The sequence below is a fragment of the Asterias amurensis genome, chromosome 5 (genome assembly GCF_032118995.1).
Source record: "Asterias amurensis chromosome 5, ASM3211899v1".
NCBI classification, from domain to species: domain Eukaryota; kingdom Metazoa; phylum Echinodermata; class Asteroidea; order Forcipulatida; family Asteriidae; genus Asterias; species Asterias amurensis.
In genome coordinates, this window is record NC_092652.1 from 24968010 (window position 1) to 24988591 (window position 20582).

The window sequence follows — 20582 nt, forward strand, 5'->3', positions numbered from 1 at the left end:
CACATGGGAAATTTGAATTTTGCGCTGGACGAATTTCAACGCCTTGCGTATAAATCATTGCTACCCACAGGGCCATACAAAACACCCACTCACAGGTGATCTCCATCTGACAAACCTACACAGGTTATTTGTTCAGCTAATGAGTACTCTGCATGTATGTTATGTAGGGTATCGACTTTTTTACGAAACAGTGCTAACAAAGGACAATCCAGTGGGATAAACTTGGTGGCGCTGTGTAAAGTAAGCTCGCTTATTTGGCATGCCTCTGTCCCCCAGCGTCTGAACCAAAGGCACTGCGCCATGGGATGGGCTGACGTACACCATGTCCATTGGACCATTTCCCCTGACCCAATCCTATAAAAAAGTCACCTCTTCCTGTTTACGAACGATTCGTCTCTACCAATAGTATTGTAGCTCTATGATGTAAATCCATTGGCAATCATTATTGGCATATTGTGCCACGTACTAATAATAGGACTTGGTTTAGAATCATTGAGAAACAATAAATATGTCCTGAATCACTGGCTGTGTAAAGGAATGTTAAGTGTCACAAAGCGTTTCAAATCACATGTTCATCCCATCTATTCTTCAGCAGGTTTGTACAAGTAGGGATACCACGAACCAGGAAAGCATTGAACAGTTACTGTTTAGCTCAAAGATGATTAAACAAGAATTAAATAAAGACGCATGTTCCCAACTCTGTTTCTTCCAAATATGTTAAGAAAGAACGAACGAACAAATAATGGATGAAAATATCCGCAAGGCAAACGTGACACAACTCGGTTTCGAAAAACAAGCTTGAGAGAACCTACAGTTAAAACCTAATTGCAGAATTCGATTGCAGTTATCGATGGACCTGGTATAAAAATAACGCGCAAACTCGACATTAAATGAAATCAAAACAAATCCTTCATGACTTTACACGAAGGAGCGTCTTCCGTTCGCTATTTTGTATTCGATTTTCTCGTGTGAAGGCCAAGGGTATAGGGACCAGAGTAACATGCATTTTGTAATCCCGTTCAGCAAATGATTCCTCTGCTCAAGCGGTTTTATGAAATCGGGCACATTTTTTGTTGTTGAGCTGAGTTGCAATTTATAGTGTCGGTGTTCATTTCCAGCTTCACGGCCTCCGTAGGCTGACGACATCTTTCAATAACTCCGAGTCACGTCGCGGCCAGCAAGTAGCACTACGCTCTCTGCCGTGTGTAGCACCAACGGGGTGTTGATGGGATGAATGGCTTCATCTCAGACCCGACGACTGTTCCATGTACCAATTTTAAAATTGACCTGCGATTTCCTTTTTTCTTTCTTTTTTGAAGGAAGGGTGGGGGGAATTCAAGAACCCGCGGACAGCTTGGGGCCGAGGGTTCGAATAAGCAAAAGAAAACATCCCACTAATGGTGAAGAAATCCGCAGTCGGCGCGTGATAATTCACTCCTAAGACTTGCACACGACAGCGGGGGTCAGTAATATTGGGTTTCGTAAGTCGCACCACACGAGGCGGATTCTCTCGAGCTAAGACTGACGTTGCTAAAAGAAGTTACCACAAAACCAAAACATCATTTATTATTTCTCGGATTTCTTTTTAATTACCATGTTTGTATTTCGTCAAATTCCCCTCGCACGAATGGGAGATTAGATTGGTACATGTTGCTTAAGTTACTGTGTCAAATATCAATTTGTCTAGACAGTAACATTTCAGCCGAGACTGAATTTAAAATCTGAAAACGGATAGGCGTTGGAAAAATATGTTAAATTTGTTTTCATCTGGAAGTGTTGATTGCTGTCGCGTGCTTGGCATGATTTAAGGCGCATTTGTGTCACTTTTTGTTTAACGCAAAAACATGTTGCACAATTCGTTTGACAAAGTGATACCACAATACTGTTCTCGTGCAGACAAGTTTCCAAACGTGTGACGTCGACGTCGATGTTATGTATTTTTACGAATGCCCCAAACCCTTTGATTTGCCCCTGAAACTAAGCAATTTATTATTGGTTCTAAGTTAGTAGAACTTTTGATATTCCCACACTCCAAAAACTTTCGGGTTAGTTGACCTTGATCTAGTCCCGTGGGGTCTGACCCATTCCTGGGTATGTATGAACCGGAATCTTGTGTCATAATGAAATGGGTCACACTGACGCAGGCTGACGCAAAATAACGCAACATTGGGGCTCAACATTCAATTAATTGACCAGTTTCATGGGTCAGACTGAAATGTGTCAAATCAATGGGATCCAGAATCCAGATCAGTTGTGACCCGGGAGTGTCACGTGTTTGCAAGATATGCTTTTGCTTTTGTTTGTTGTACCATTCTTTTGGAGGATAAGCAAATGTTAGAAAAAGCCAAGAAGCTATATAATACACACAATAAAAAAGGTAAGTTATTTCGAAAAAAGCATGTCACCTTTAATGTCCTCCTCGATAAACATTAATTCTCATCCAACCTGATTGAAGTGCGGAACCATTCATGCTTAACCCTAATGTATTCCACGGTCTGCAAGGTTTGGTGGTCTGGGCGGACCCCACAAGGACACATTAGGATATCACACCGTTTTCTATTAACCTGTTATAGCGTGCAGTGGTGCACACAACCCATTTATACATCGTACTCAGGGGTACGTTCAATTGCATCAAAAGGGAATCAAATTTCCTCTGGTGTGAAAAAGCTTTTAGTTGGAAGATCTTGGGCGAGAAGTATTTGCCATGTGCCTCTATAGTTGAGTAAACGGATACCTGTGAATGCATATACGATTCGTCTTTAAGGTTGATTAGCTTTTATTGGCGCGAATTTGGCTGCCGGGGCTGCATACTCCTCAGGAGTAATAACATTAATAATAATAATTTGGGAGGGCTAATCATTCTTACTTGCAGCTGAACAGCTGAAATGCGAAGGACGCGGCTATAACGTGTTCAAGAAGCATGGACGAGAGGGCGCCCTTTGGCAGATAGCCACATCAATCAATGACCACGAAGCACAGCCAGATAATGCGTTTGATTTTTCCAAAAGGGAAAAAAACTCTACGTGGCATATGATAGGAACAACTCACAACTGCCCTATGGTCTTAGCCGGGAATCGAACCAGTGTCACATTGGTGAGAGGCGAGCGCAAAACGCATAGCCACACATGCCAACCCCAAGAGATGGTTTCAGGATTGTCTTTGGCTTGGTGGACAGGGCAGTAAAAATGAACTAAGGTATATTTTTGTATTCTCGTTTCAATAACAAACGTCATGCAATGTCGCTTTAGGATTTGATCTGGGTACCGTCATTTATTTTTAACGTGGTGGTTGTCTAAACTGAAGTTATCTCTCGGACAGAAACAAAATACAACATCCCTTTGAATGAAATTTGAGTCAGTTTCTATTTTGCAACATAGTGATACCTATCAAGATTGAAAAGGATGTGGTCTTTGAGCAGGCGATACAAGGTGTTTTGGGATTCAGTCGTGCCCGCTTGTTCTGCGACTCGTGCGATTCACAACAGCAGCCATCGGACAAGCCCATCCGCAAATACTCAACATGTACCAAACAAAGCTTTCATGTGTAGCCCCAACAAAGCCCCTGATGAAATTCATCCCTGTGTAATGTTTGGATGTCTTTTTAGTTTCACCTCAACGTGCTACTTCCTTAGTTCTTCCTTCTGTAAAAGGCTCTGACTTCACTGTTCGGGGGAGGAGACCCCATTAAAGGGTCTATGTACTTTTTCCTAAGAAAAAACACAATGTCCACATAGTTTACATTAAACTTGCACAGTTTGAAGATCTTGAAGATCTACTATGATAGTAGAAAGCTTCCCTTGAAATTTTACTTACATGAGTAAAAGTAATAATTATCGTCTCAGTTTTAGCATGTAAAAACGTTTTAACCAGTTTAAATGCTATGGTTTTGGTATAATATCATAACTGGTTAAGGGGATTTTACATGCTAAGATATTTTACTCATTTCTCAAAAACTACACAACCTTAGTTAGTAATATTTGAAGGGAAGCTTTGCACTATCATTATCTTCATACCCTGTAAGTTTAATGTAAATCTGTGGACATTTTGAAAAAGTATCCGAATCCTTTAACTCGAGGTAATTGAGAACTATGATGCTATTTCCGGATCACTTGCAACCATAACATATCTCATTCGAAGGAAGCCAAGACAACATCATTTAGATAGGGATGGCACTTGTTATTAAAAGAAAAAACGTGCATCCCATCAAGTTACGTCCATGTGTGACAGTTGAACGTACTGTGTGTGTCCAATTAAGAAATTAATAATGTACTTAGGTGTTAAAACAGATGTGTCAATTTTGCCCTGTGGGATAGATTCATTGGGATAAGTATTAAGTAAAAGTGACATTCATAGTTCGCATTCTTTAAGAAAGTAACATGGACATTGTTTGAATGCCGTGCGTGCCCGGTTTAATGGTATCTCGAAAAGTTGATGACATTGCTGTGAATGAGTAGTTACAGTGACTGCAGCTTGTAGTAATTGAAACAAAAGAAAGGTAATGCCCTTTTTAGCAATATATATAAAATAGGAGAAATCATCAAACAGCCCGAAAAATGATTCAGTCTGACATGTTATTTTTGTCTTTCTAAAGTGAATGTGATGTGTTCAACAAAAGATAACTATAGACAGTTTATTTATTTCTACGTTTACAAAACAGGTCTACGATATCTACAATCGACCAAACGTGTTTTTGTTTCAGGTGAGCTGACCGTTCGATGAATGGTACGCATTTTGATCTTTTGAATATTACAAATTGCTTCTGCTTCATGACACAATTCGCCACTATGTACCCGGCATAAGCTAAAATTAAGGGTAAAAACCAAAATTTTATCCCCGATGCAAATTTAACATCTATTATAAGCTAAAATTATTGCCAATACGTATACAACTGCCATACCTTGGAGGTCTTTCACCGTCGTTGCCGCACGCTGTCAATATTTGCTTCAACTGTTTGCACGAGTAAAGAATATAGATGTATCCACACAGACTACTCTATGAATAAAGTAATATTCCTGGGAAATAACTAAACCCAACCCACTTTAATACAAAAGAGAAATGTTAAAAAAAATACATCACTAGATATCTGGATAGTAATCATTCGTGCATCTTTAAACCAAAACTCTTCCCCTTTTTTTCTAAAACATAAGTTCTTCGTTTGACATTGATGTAGCATTCTAAAACAAGTTTGCGACGTTATTTACCAACTGTGACGTCATTTAAAAAGCTGCGTCGGCACAAAATATTGCCTAACAATTTTTCTGCCAACCATAAATGAGCATGATACCAGTCACAAGTGGTACATGCAACATGGTATTATGGCTGGTAACCACATTCCGATGAGCATAATTTTGTTTTGCTTAGTAAACAACCCTGTGTGAGAATTGAGCCTAATTATTATTGGGTTGAATGAATTTCCGATTCGTCACGCGGAAGTTAGAAGAGCCCCGTAAACGTAGGTTATCACGTGCAGGACGCCTCAGTTCTATTGAGTACTCAACCACATTTTAATCTTTTTAGACAATCGTCAGTTTCTCAAAATTGTTGGTAACACTTCAGGCTACAACTGAACTTGTACGATTTTCACAACCCCCAGATAATATACATTATAAAAGAACAACATAAAGACATAACATCTACACACAACAGGAGCTATTTTAGTAGGTCTTTTTTCTAACTAAATCACAGTGTATTTGATTAAAAACAAAAACAAACTCACACCCCAAAATAAACAAAACCATTGTGTATTCCTCTATGAACAATATAAGATTGACGATCACAATTACGTCTTGACAGATGTGCCACACAAACTTCAAGTTTATTTTTGTAGCTTAACTTCCTGCCTTTAAACAGCAATTGATCACGAACAATTACTTTCTTATCACATTATAACCTAAGCGTTGCCGAAGGATATTAACCGAACGTGACATTACCCGTACACGCGGTGGGAATAGTGACTAATGAAGCAGTGTGTATTGTTTTTGTTCTCTTTTGCATCATCAGCAAAGATGATGTGGTTGATGTAGTGCGCCCTCAAGAGGCGAAATGTTTCATTAAACACCCGTAGCGACGACTCGTACAAACCGCAATTTAATAGAGACTCAGTGTAGAGTTAGAGTAACGGAATCGCTTGAGTTCACTGTGAACAGGCAGATAAAATTCACGCTCCGGCCCCGAACGGTCCTACATTATAACGCAATTTGAAGCAATCCTATTCTTCTAAATGCAAACTCGAAAGAAAAGTGGCAACTTTCCATGCTTTAGTTTTATATGCAATATGCAATGAAAGGCTTTGCATGGGCTTTATGCAAAGAAATCGGGTACAGAACTTGAGTTCCAGACTGCTCGACCAAGACACGTAGTCGACGACAACAATTTAATGAGCTGAAAATAAGATGTTTATAAAAACCTACCGATCCAAGACTCGCCCTACTGCCCGTTAATTTTCGCTGCTTGTCCATCTTGTTGTTGAATGTAATGTCCTCCCATTTGATTTTCCACACCATGTTGGCCAATTCCATCTCCAGTCTGTACTTTCTGTAAATCGACAAAAAAAAGAGGAGAATTTCCAATGTTATAGAGACTACAGACATGTAGATAAAGAGTCTTATTGGTGTTTAATAGATGTTAAATTTGCATCGGGGATAAAGAACATTAATTTTTGGTTTTTACCCATATACACCGATGTGTGTAGCACTGTATACTCAGTACTTTCCCGAGTCCTATGACAAATAATTGGTGTTGCGAATCTTTTGAATACTGATCTTTGGAGAACACATTATTGTCCTTTAGTATAGGACTAATAATGCAGATTAAAACTACTAGTGAATTGTCATCAACGATTAGGACCCACTAGGAAATCTGTAATGTTTTTGGCATATGCCAGACCGATGTATCACATTTAAAAATTTATTGATGGAATTAATTGATTCACAATTCACATCCTTCCGTTTTCTACCAAAAGAAAAAAAAAAAAAAAGTATTAATGTTTTTATTTTATTAAAAAACTTTATTTAGGTATGATGATGTCTTCAAATTCGGGTTGTGTGTTGAGTTCTCGTGGAGGGCTTATTACTGGCTATCAAAAAACGCATGCAACCATAATTTCACCAAAGGGAGGAAATTAAACAATTTTTTTTGCAATGGTGTTTTTCAAGTTTGAAATGCACTTATGAGATAATAAAAAGACGAATTCAGCTGATCCCAGAAACAGTTGCATACATGAAACAAGCAACAATTTGTGGCATTTTCAAAAACAATCTTCCTTACGTTGACACTGAAAATGACCACGATAGGAATTTAATCAGCGTCTGAGTGTTTTTTTGGCTTTCGATTATTATCAACCTTTTTTTTCTTTCGAAGGAGAAGAAGTAACAGAGCGAGGGAGAAACAAGTTATTATTTCCCCTTGGCTGATTATAATGTGACAATCTATAATATGAATCGTGTCGCCATGAAGTATGGTAATAAATTAAATTGGTTCAGGAGACGGAATTTATCAAGTAGGGAGGGGCTTTCATGCAAATAAAACAAATTACACAAAGTTATTTCCTTTTTATAAGCACCACTTAAGTCTTTGGAGCGAGAAGACAGCTTTGCATCATTCTCCTTTACCAATGCCCCAAGGAATGCGACTGCAATTTTAAGAATATTTAAACGGCGGGCTCTCGTCAGTTTAAAACAAAATTAAAATGTTAAATAGGTCCTTAAGATGGTGCGATTTTGATTGCAGTGTCTCGTTGTCTGGTATGAATCCCCCTAGGTAAGTGACAATTATTTATCATTTTGGCTATCAAAGAAAAACAAATTAGTTAATTTGTGACGTCCACGTTGACATTGAAACTCTTCAACGTCAACCGAGGGCGTTTAAGATATGGCGTCGTTTTACAGATGAACAAGTCACTACGAGGAAGACCAGTAATCAATAGAAACCAGGTGTGGATTTGAAGAAAGAAAGAAAGAAAAAGGAAAGAAAAGAAACGTAGTTATTTACAAGGCATCACAACAAATTAAACAGATTAAAAGTAATCAAGAATACACCTTCGAGATTTTTAAGAACCTTTTGGGCAGTAGACACCTCATCGTCTGTTTCGCCCATGGTGCATGCAGTTTTGATTTACCGTGACAGATTTACGTGTCATTGGCAACGATATTTTATATTCCCCCCCTCTTTTAAAACTAAAATCAATTTTGTTCTTTTTATTAGAAGAATAACAAGTGGGATGTTAAATTGTTTTTCCTATCAATGTTGCACTGGATAACATGAAACCTCCGAGAGATAAGTTAGGCTATATTATTATAAAACAGACAAAAACAAAATGTATTGTTCACCAGCGATCTCACAAAACACCCCGCAAACAGTCGTTGGGTGAATTTTAGCTAGACGATACAGCATTAATTAATTAAGACAAAACATTTACATCCAAACCGGGCAGTTATCTATAAATCATTTTATAAATCACTGCTGTCATCCAAATTAAATATCCGATCCCTTCGCTTAAAGAAGGACTCGACTTGTGTTCCAGAGAGAGAGAGAGAGAGAGAAAGAGAAAGAGGGAACCTCGGGGCGTCAGATGCACGGTGGAAATTTAAACGGAGACGGGCAATATCTTAAGAAAACATCCCTCAAAGCAACTCGAACTCTACGGCTGATCAATATACATGTTTCTAATCAGGGCCCAATTTTAAAGAGTTGCTTAAGTAGAAAAATATGCTTATTATTGTCTGCTAAGCAGAAACTAACAGGATTTGTACTTGTAAAATGGTATTTTGACTGGTAACCTTATTCCGTTAGTCATAATTATTTTGTAGTGCTTAGCTAGTTGTTGTGCTTAAGCAGCTCTATGAAATTAGGCCATGTGATCTTCAGATTTCTTATGGTTTGATTTGTCGGCCTAGATTAGACTCAGAAGTGATTTGTGGACATTTGGAAAGTCGTGACCACCATAAGAATAGTATGAATAGTGTGTATGAATAGGGCGAGGAGCTATTTTCACGAGGAAGCTTTTTTTCTCGCAACTCCCGGTAAATAAATGCCAGGGGTTACTGATGAATAACGGCACACGGGGATGTTGTTATTGGGTTCGAGGTTATTGTGTTATAAACTTTAACCCTAAATCACATCAAAGTCCTCCGCAAATCCATCCCCTGGCCATGCCTTATCTAATCTTCCTGGTAGACCGGTAATTAAAACCAACATCACTTGGCATGTACCCGTCAGGCATGCGTAGGCATGTGACCTCAAACCTGTGTCAAAATGATCAAGAAACGGGTCAAACTGAAGTAGAATCCTGGTTAAAATCTAGTTTCCGGGTCAGACTGATCCAGAACTGGGTCAGACCGCCTGGAATCCGGGTCAAATTTGACAGAGTGTACTTTAAAAATGATGGCAACTGTAATGAAAGCTAAATAAGTATTCACGTGTACGACGGACGCACCACTATAATTCACTTAATGATACATAATTTATTTTAGTATAGATCACTAAATTTGTTATCTCAACCCAGAAGGTTGAATGTGCTTTTCGTAATGCTAACCTGTTTTTAAAGCGATACACCATTACCCCAAATGATGGATTTTATTCATGAGGATTAAAATGATGGCAATGTACTTCCAAGAAGCCAATCATGTACTAACGACCAGAACATTCATTAACGGAATAGAAAATACCCGTCAAGCTGTGTAATACATTTACGTGATGTTTATTTGAATATACCATGCAAGTCTTGTGCGTGCAGATTCAAAATTAATTTGCAAACCCAAGTTCCAAAGCACATCAAAAAAGAAAGCGGCCCCGTAGTTTGTACACGGAATTACCTCTCAATGATTATATGAACTGCACATAGCGCTTGGGCATTAAACTCTACCGGTTGCGCAAACTTTGAACGTCGCGCCTGTCAGTTTTGGCCGATGGTGGCGTGTCACAAAAACACGTTGTGCGTTTGCCTAGTGTACAACTTACTGTATGGCAGTTGCCGAGTATGCATGCGTCAATTTCATGTGCCTAATCATGGGTAGGGCTTACATCACAGGCATGCTATGCTAATGACGACAGCAATGACCTTTGACTATTTGAGAGAAAAAAAATGAGTTTGAATATTGCGACTTGAGAAAGGTTTTTATGGTTTAAGATAGCCTTGAGCACCATGTGCGAAATTTATCATTAAGAAATAAATGGAAGCAAGAAACTGGATACGGTGTTTAATTAAGACTTTGAAGTTGATCCATTGCTTCCAATCCAATGTGCCGTGACATAAATTCACCAGTATCTTTCTAGTATTAAGCACGCAACTGTTATTGACTTTTACGACGTACACACGACAGCCCGAATCCGACTCATGCGGTAAAGCACGGTAAACACCCCTAACCAATGAAGAAGAATACAGGAAGAATACCAGTAAGAATATCCGCTGACACCTTTTCCCCAGATGCTCAACGAGAGCCTTTGATTGCCAACTAGTAACAATCGAGAGTGCATTTACTGTCTGCTCAAGAGGTATATCCAGCTGTATCTCTCATTTGTATATTGTCGTCTCAGAAACAGGTGTTAAATGTTCAACTGTAAGTACAAGTGTGGTTCAGAAAAGAATGCAGATTATTATTAATGAACCCCAGAAAAGTACGTCAACTCACTTTAAAAGCATATGCGAAACATTCATTGTAAGGTACATTCTTGCATTAATTTTTGAATCGGTTAATATTGTGATGTAGTTTCCGAGGACTGAGGACACACAATGCTTCGACGCATGGTGACGCCATAATATAGCCGTAGCCGTAGCAGTTTTTCAGACACAGCCCGACGGTTTCCTTTGCTCTGCCTTTCCCCGCCACAATCTGTGGAAAACTATGTTGCTCATGCCATTTTTGTTTGTTTTACCGGTTTTGTTTGCTCTGCCTTTCCCGCCCAAACTAGACGGAACTATGTTGCTGAGGGCGTCCTATATGCTTCGACACATGACGACGCGGACTTAAAGCCGTAGCAGTAGCTGTAGCCGTTATTTCGGACACAGCCAACAGTTTTGTTTGCTCTGCCTTTCCAGCCAAAACTAGTGGAAAGCACACGTCATAAACCGCAGTCAACAACCGTATAGCTATATCGCATTACGAATGGCGCTCGCGTAGAATTAAAACGACACAATTAGCACAAAGGATAGATGACGTCAGATGAAGACTCGTTATATTTAAAAGGACCTTTGCAGTTAGAGTGACTTTTGCACAGGCTCAAGTTTCCATCTTTAACTTGACACATTTTCTTCAAAAGCCCCCAAGGGAAACGTAAAATGTTCGATGAAATCTTGGTGCTTTGAGGCGGCCTGGGAAAACGGATTTATTTCTTAATACGATCAGACAATTACTGCCCGAGCCAGTGTGAGCCGGATGAATCTTCAAGAACTGATCGCAAATCCGTATTATGTGTTTGTCTTCTTTTCAAAAACTGAGAGACGTTTATCATTAATGCATGCACTCATTTTGAGTTGAGATGCGAGAGTTGACACCGGTGTACTTTTCATGTGGTCTCCTATCAGTCAACGTCTGCAGAGGCTCGAATCATCTCTATTGAGCACGGATTGGGTCCACGGGAGTAGACACTGTATACATTGAAACGCCCGTACCAATCATCAAGCCCAAGCCTCCAAGAAGTCAAGTGGACTAAATTTGAAGAAGGCCTTTTCGTCATGGTTAGCAGAGTCCCGAGTTTGATGAGCGTCATGCTTCAATGAGTTTGGAGACGGGCGGCTTATGGTCTGGAAACAAGACTCAATCAACACTTATTCCCGCGAGGCGCTAGGGGATCCCATGGGAGGAGTGTAACTTGCTACACGTAGCGCGATGGTGTTGTGCTCGCTGTCAATTTCCTGCCATCATTTTTAAGCGAGCCAGCTAGCGAGCGGTGAAAAGTTCAACTTCAATGTGTGTGCTGGTTGAGAACCGCTTAGATTATTGGGTCGTTCCCCTTTTCGAGTTTCCTCAACTAGGAATGCATTCTAGTTGTGATGAGCAGAGACACTGTGGTCCGCTTTCATTAAATTAAAATAAATGCGTCTTCAATGACAACATTGATAAAATCAAACAGAACATTTTTCTTACGTGTAATTTGTATTTTTTTTTTTAGACTAGTCAGGAAGAAACCTTTTTAGAACCAGTGGGATCACGATGCAGCCTCATTCATACTATCGCAATGAATTAAATAGGAACAAGAAACAGGTTTTTCAACTTAATAATGTTACGTACAAAAAGGTATCCAATGAAAACCTCCCATTTAGCACAAATCGAAACGAACAAAAAATTGTCTGAGACGAACGTGACGTTAACTTGTGGTCGGTGTACAACAAATTGTGTTCCCAACAAATCTCGGAGCAAGTCACGTTTAGCAGCATATTGTTTAGGAGGAACTACAATGGCGCGAAGTGGTCGTTCTATTTGAATGTAAACACACCGGCGTGCCATGCACACGCCGTGAGGAAATTAACTGCTCACTGACAATGTTTGTCCTGAAGTTAAAAAGTCACTTATCTGTAGCGTCTTAAAGGCACTGGACACCTTTGGTAGTTGTCAAAGACCAGTATTCTCACTTGTTGTATCCCAATGTATGCATAAAATAACAAATCTGTGAAAATTTTGACTCAGTTGGTCATCGAATTGGCAGGATAATACAGAAAAAACACCCTTGTTGCACAAATTTGTGCGCTTTAAGATGCCTAATAAAAGGCTTCAGGCCTGATTTTGTTTAACGTTTGAGTGTTTGAGTGAGAATTTACCTCTTTCTAAAAAAAAAACAACGTTACTTCAGAGGGAGCCGTTTCTCACAATGTTTTATACTTATCAACAGCTCTCTTTGCTCATTACCAAGTAATTTTTTTATGCTAACAATTATTTTGAGAAGTTATCAATAGTGTCCAGGCCTTTAATGCTGATGTTAACAGCTTCGCCCATCCATTCAATGTGTATGTTCAGTCAATACAGCTCAAACAACACCTTTTAAAAACTCGAATCGTAAATGTAGGAGGAATTCATGCTCGGGCTGGAATACATTATGTCTTTAGTCTGGTAAAAAGTGCCGTTCGGATTTCAGTCACGTTCCACTTAAGTCACATTTAATTCCCCCATGTAGGACCTACCCAATGGGAATCGACAATGAGGTGGTCTGAAATGAGGAGGCGGGGCCTGGTCAAGATGGAGGAGGGGCTTTTCAAGATGGAGGAGGGGGCTTTTCAAGATGAAGGAGGGCACCTTCAAGATGGATTGCCCTTCGATGGAATGTTTTATCCTACCATTTAAATAATTATTAAATAATTCACAATTTTTTTTTTAATAATACGTTGTGTGTCACGAGTCACAAACATTTTGGGAAGAAAAACATGGTGGTTTCAGAGCTACTTGACTTTTAAAAGAAATATAAAAAATAATCAACTTTAATTAAGTTGTAATGAACTTGTATGAAACAAATGTTTGAATGCTAGTTCAAAACAATTTAAGACGAAGCACCGACATTTTAAGAAATTAAGTAAATTATTTTGAGGATAGGCATAACGATATACCTTCATCCCTTGAGCATTTGGCAAAACAACTGCAAGGGATTCTTTCAAGGAATACCAGTTACAATAATACAGGCAACTCAATTTAATTATCATTAGGTCATTATGAGTATTTAGTCCGCTGCTCCAATCCGGTTTATTGTCAGTATAATTATTGCTGTAAAACATGATACTGTCACGAGAGGGCGCTGCGGAAGGCAGCCACGCAGAGCCGTATGTTATGAGAAGCCATTTTCGATTAGAAGAATTTTTTGGTACATAAAAAACCGCATGGTGGGAAAACAGGGAGTCAGACTACACTGCAACGTTGGGTGGTGTTTCGTTTGGACTGAAAATGGTGCCAGAAACCACATGACCAAAACGGGGGTTGGGGAGAACTGCCTCTATGAGATGCAACGCACCTGACTTTTTTAACGAGTAGCTGTCGTGGTTCTAATTAGTCAAAGGATTTAAAGGGGGCGGAGCTTATTGAATTGATTGACAGAGTTAATACATACCTGACTATGTAGATGATTATTACTGCAGCTATAACGATCACGACGGCCATTGATATCATCATAATCATCACAGTAGCTGTTGAAGAAGAAGAAGAAAAAATCCCCTCAGTTAATTTTCACAAAACCTTATGATCCCATTATTGAAATCTGATAAGACTTATTGGATTCTCAACAAGAAAACCATTGGTTTGAAGGTAAACATTGCACCGGGTACCCTTTTCCCAAAGTAGTCCATTCTTGTTTAAATAAGGGTAACATGTAACACAAAACACAATGTCCACAGATTTACATTAAACTTACACCGTTTGAAGATAATGGTCGTAGAAAGCGTACCTCGAAATATTAGTTGACGAGGTGCTGTAGCTTTTGAGAAATAACTAAAACAATGTCATGAAAATACGTTTTTACATTCTAAAATAATTTTCGTCTCATGATCACTGAGACGAAATTATTTTCATGACATTGTTTTACTAATTATTACTCAAAAACTACAGCACCTCAGCAAGTAATATTTTCAGTGAAGCTTTCTACTTTCATTATCTTCAAACTGTGTAAGTTTTAATGTAAATCTGTGGACGTTGTGTTGTTTGTCCTACAAAAAGTACATAGACCCTTTAATCATCATCGTTATATCCATTGGAGTACGGTTTGAGCCAAACGCAATTTAATCTGGAATATACACATAATCCCATGAGCCTACCCATAATTTTTGGAACGATTGTATCCCTCACGCAAAGTATCATGACCCGTCATAAGACCCCAAATCCCTCGATGGTAGTTTCACAAAATAAATGTTCAGTCTGCTCAGGCAAATCGCATCAACAGTCTACCTCTCAAAAAGAACCCTCCGTACACAATTATTCTAATGGCACTTCTTTTTGTCAGTGTGTCTTAAAGGCATTGACACATTTGGCAATTTTCAAAGACCAGTATTCCCACTTGGTGTTTCCCAACATTTGCATATAATAACAACTCTATAAATTTGGGCTCAATTGGTCATTGAAGTTGCAAGAGAACAATGACAGAAAAAGTACATTGTACTTTGTATGCTTTCAGATACATAATAAAAAGGCTTCAGCTGAAGTCTTTTTATTATTTTGAGTGCGAAATTACCTCTTTCTCAAAAACTATGTTACTTCAGAGGGAGCTGTTTCTCACAGTGTGTTATACTATCACCAACTCCCCATTGCTCGTTACCAAGTAAGTTTGTATGCTGACCATTATTTCGAGTAATGACCAATAGTGTCCAGTGCCTTTAAACTTTAACTTACAATTGCCTTCGTCTTCAGGGCACAGTTCATCCTTAAAGCCACAATCAGGGACATCTTTAGGTGGTGTTTTTCCCGGCCAGTCGATTGTCACACCGGGTACAGGATGGTACACTTTTGCTACACCATCGTAATGTCCTGCAACCTGTAACACACAAAAACGAAGACAAATTGTTTAAAAAAATAATTTCTACAAGACCGCACATACCTCGCAAAAGCATCATCAAGAGAGAGCGCCCTATATAAACTGATACACAAGGTCACTGGATATTGTCGGTCTTATTAATAGGCACGCACGAATGTCCAATTTAGGTGTGTGTGGTTCGAATTCAATGTCTCTGTATTGATATCACGACTAGGCATGCCAGGTGCATCCACAAGAGGGCGCTCAACTGCAGAAAGGAACGGCTCTTAAATTCTTCCTCTTGGTCACTATGTCAATGGTTTTGTCAGCAAACATTTCGTCAATATTAGGGAAATGGACGCACCTAACGTTAAAGAAGAGACGCATTTTGGCAGTGACTTATTCAGGTTCATTTTGGGGGCATCCCAAATTGTGTCGTAAATAAACAAGACATAATTGATGTTTTGGTTTGCAAATGTAACTGTCATTAGGTTGTATTCTCGGGAAATGTTTTGTGTGTATACTGAATTAACTGAGGTAAATACAACTACTGTAGACATGAGCAAAGAGATTAAGGGTTCAGATAGTATATACACCAAATCGTGTACGATTAATTCCGTTCACAGCTATTTTCTTCTCTTTTTACGAACAGAGCAGTAGCCGCAAATCGGGGAAAAAATTAACGTTCTCTTCAAAATATGTTATCCATGTGCCTGACCTTAAAACAACGTTACAGATAAGACAGTTCAACCGTAGCTTGTCGCCTACCATCACGTTCAATTATGACAAGGTGTGATGCACGCACTAGATACAACACAGAGCCGCTGCGGGCGTAAGGCCCGTGCACTTCTTTTTAACACAACTTTAATTTCCGTCTGGAATGCATTTAGTAGAGAGACACTGACTGATTGCCTGAGCATGATCTTGACACTTGAGTTGGTATTTGAATGGATGGTGGATAAGCACTGGTCATGCCTTGAGGTCTAAATATATATGGGGTGTCGCGGCCGAGTGGATAAGAGCACCGAACTCAAACTTTGGTGTTTCTGTTCAGCAGAGTATGGGTTCGAATCCCAGTCGTGACACTTGTGTCCCTGAGCAAGACACTTAACTAAAATTGCTTCTCTCCACACAGGGGTAAATAGATGAGGGCAGAGATGATTGTGATTGGTTTAACCGAGTAGTGTACACAGGTTGTATATACTCCCCAGGGAGCTAAGATGGTTTAAGGAATGTATACTACGATGCTTTAGAAAGAAAGAAAACAAAAGTCGTCGCAGAGTATAGAGCGATGTCATTCTTGATTGAATGACATGATCACAATCTTCCGGAGATAACTATGAGAATTTCTGAAAACCTTCAACCAAAGTGAATCAATTTAATTGCATTAACGGGAAAAAAATCTACAAAAACCTTTCCATTTAAACCACATACAAAAAAGTAATCATATCAATATAACATATCCAGCATTATAGACATCTTCTCTATTTTCTGCTCTGATTCTATAATTGTGCACCCGGTTTTCTGGTGTGTCATTCTTGACCGCGCCAAAGGGAATTAACGCTACACAACCCCGCTATGGAAACATCATTAGACGGTAGCTCTGTGGCCTTGTCCTGCCTTAAAGGAAATGCAGACTCCCTGATTGGCCGATTTCACAACAAACGCGGATAATAAATTGCATTCAACTAAAAAAAAAAAAAAAAAGGAAAAAAAAAAATTTCTCAGACGGCACGAATTCCAAGTCTCACATTCACTTCACCGCCAAGGCCACCCGAAGTCATCGATTTGTCGCTATGAAGTAAGACCCATTACCGTCGCCGATGCAAAAATTGTTTTACGGTATTTTCCCATCTTATCAGCGATTCTACGTTCTTGCATGAATTTGGAAGGTTTTTTTCTAAGGCCATCAGTAAACAACGGGGATTTCACCTTGGACGGGGAGATTCAGAGCAAATGGCGAGTGGGTGCAGTGGTCATAGGTAGGTGTTGTACAAAAAAAAACAAGATGAAAACCGCAATAGAGTCAAGAGGACCCTTTTCATGTCACACATTTTAACTACCTATAGTTATGACCCCACAGCAGGCTCGTTTACATGTTTCTTTTATCTTGTACTTACATAGTATTCGGGATAATCACTAAATTAATGGGGCCTATTAAAGGATTTGGGTACTTCTTCAAAATGCCCATAGATTTACATTAAACTTACTGGGTTTGAAGATAGTGACAGTGGAAAGCTGCCCTTCAAATACTACTTACTGGGGTGCTGTCGTTTTTGAGGAATGAGTAAAACAATGTCATGAAAATTCGTTTATAAATGATTAAAATAATTTTCGTCTCATGAGACGAAAATTATTTTCATGACATTGTTTTACTCATTTCCCCAAAACTACAGCACCTCAGCTTGTAATACTTTCAGGGAAGCTTTCTACTATCATTATCTTCAAACTGTGTAGGTTGAGTGTAAATCTGTGAACGTTGTGTTTTGTGTCCTAAAAAAGTTACATAGACCCTTTAAAACAAGTAGTTTGCAAAACGATATCCAGAAATATGAAAGAAGCTTCGGTAGGCATGAGAAAAGGGATGCATAAGGGATGCTCCTCACTATAGAAAACATGGTGGTGAACAAGATTGCTGTACAAAGCATGACTGTTAAACAACACAGCAAGGATATTCAACTTTTCATTGATTTACTCAAACCTTGATTTTGGCTCAGGCTAATACCACGTTGTCATCAATCAATTTAAAACCTGTGCAGCAAAACATGCCTTTAAAATAGATGACCGAGTGTAGGGATGGGTCTTTAGTTAAGACTAACTATTCCTTTTACGGCTATACTTGAGGGGAAACGCTCCAGATTCCGATGTTTGTATTTTGTTTTCATCAAAGTGTTGAACATTGAAATGTTATATATGTCATCTGTATTCCTAGTTAATGTACACAGCTCATGTTTTGAAAAATGTGGACAGCTGGTTGTCCCATTTCTACCAATAATGTGATAATTAGAATGTGCTTTGGAATAAGATCCCCTGTCGCCGGAGATTGTACAAGACATCCACAACAAACTGAAGCCATAATTTATCATAGGCCTACAGCTTAGCCCAAAATTTACCCCCCAAAATCGTGAAATTATGGTATAATATTATATTAAAGGCAGTGGACACTATTGGTAATTACTCAAAATAATTATTAGCTTAAAACCTTTCTTGGTGACGATGGGGGGAGGTTGATGGTATAAAACATTGTGAGAAACGGCTCCCTCTGCAGTGCCATAGTTTTTGAGAAAGAAGTAATTTTCTACGAATTTGATTTCGAGACCTCAGATTTAGAACTTGAGGTCTCAAAATCAACCATCTAAACGCACACAACTTCGTGTGACAAGGGTGTTTTTTCTTTCATTATTATCTCGCAACTTCGATGACCGATTGAGCTCAATTTTTCACAGGTTAGTTATTTTATGCATATGTTCAGATACACCTACTGTGAAGACTAGTTTTTGACAACTACCAATAGTGTCCACTGCCTTTAACTGACAAGAGACTAATTTAGACAGTATACTGTGCCATTGAGCACTATGTTCAGTTTCCTGCGTTTCGTATTCCTATGTTCAATATAACCTCGTTCCCACCGAAGGTCTGTAGCCATCCTCTGCTTTTTTCTACATATATCTTCATGGAAAATGTGTCAACAGTGTGTCTGACCTGGTTCCTCCTGTAATCAGGATGTTTGAGCGTGAACAGGCTTTCTGCTTCTTTTCATCCACACACTCTTGCTTTGCTGAGGTAGAACAAAGAGCCATTCCAACAGCTTTATTCCACATACTGCATCTCTTTTGAACTCCTTGCCTTGTGGCATATTTTCATACATCCTACATCTTGACTGTTTTAAGAGGAAGATAAAATCATACCTCTAGCTCCCCTGAGTTATTCTCATCTTTAATATTTTCTTCGTGTGGCCCCTTTGCCAAGAGTTGCTTTTGGCCTATAAAGGGTGAACTTATATTTTTTTAAATGAGATAAACATGAATCAATTAGGTTGTGTCGACAAACTCCAGAATCCAAGATGACTCAGTGGACAATCAAGACCACAAAAACAATCTACAGCAGACACGAGATGGCAACAGAGGCATGTGCTTCATTCCATGGAAATAGTTTACGAGAAAATGTGACGACGAACAAGGACTAACGACGGAACACTAATACTTCTTGGCATAACAGTTTTTCCACATGTTCGACTCTGATGCAAATCTAAACATCCCTAGCCAAAGATGACCGATCAGGGAGACCGCCAACTAAGGACTAGATATTTAAACTCCATTGGTAGTGCGCCGGCACGTTAATCCAGGGTCGTTGGTTCAGGCCCGCTCTAGTCAATTTTTCTTTGTTAAACCCCAAATCTAATCTTAACACCGCAATAACTGAGTGTTCGTGTAGGGTGGGTTATATTACCAGAGAAACATCTATTTATTTCATACTAAACATTAAAGTGATAATAATTTCAATGTGTTTTCACAATTGTTTCTCATTTACATACAGACAAACTCAGCTGTGCCCCTTTAACAATGGTGCACCCATTGTGCCCCTGTAATGCTACCTTAGTTTCGGCGCTGGGGTTTTGTATTATTTAGAAACAATAAATGATTAGTACATTTACAATACAGAACTGTATAGGACCTTTATTCAAAATATTATTGTTATTTAATTACACGAAATTCAGACGCTGTAGAGCTAAGAGAGAGTTGATTAAGATGTTTATATGGCCTTGAACTGTCACCAGCAAACCCGTATACCCTCGCATAGCTGTCATCATAGACGACGTCAAACGCGCGCCAAACATCACGTCACACGATTTAATTAAGCCCAGTCGGTTGCTGAAGCAAATTGCTGCTGAAAACACTCACGTACAGGGGGTCGAGAATTGTGGCGTGGTAATTGCCTCTCACCTTAAAGTGACCTGAGGACGACCACTATATTTCAGTCCAGATAGTCTATTTTGGTCGTCGTGTAAAATTATGTACACGATACCTTTATTTTGGCATATCTCTATTATTTTTTCAGACATGTTCATTTTTGCGTCGACGCAAACATTAAGTCAATGTTTAAGCATGACCCATTGTTTAAGTTAGGGTCATAGGATTATTGAGTATTCCCACTTATTAATTT

The 20582-nt window shown here is 39.0% G+C and overlaps 1 protein-coding gene across 5 annotated transcripts in view; it reads right to left on the bottom strand.

Moving 5' to 3' along the window:
• Positions 1–20582, bottom strand: part of LOC139937870 (atrial natriuretic peptide receptor 1-like) — a 386766-nt gene that overhangs the window by 49104 nt on the left and 317080 nt on the right. For all 5 annotated transcript variants that reach the window (XM_071933239.1, XM_071933238.1, XM_071933237.1 and 2 more), the window contains exons 5-7: positions 15299–15440; positions 14028–14103; positions 6410–6533 (exon numbers count right to left, since the gene is read on the bottom strand). In XM_071933239.1, coding sequence (XP_071789340.1) covers positions 6410–6533; positions 14028–14103; positions 15299–15440 — 342 coding nt within the window. The remainder of the gene's footprint in view (positions 1–6409; positions 6534–14027; positions 14104–15298; positions 15441–20582) is intronic.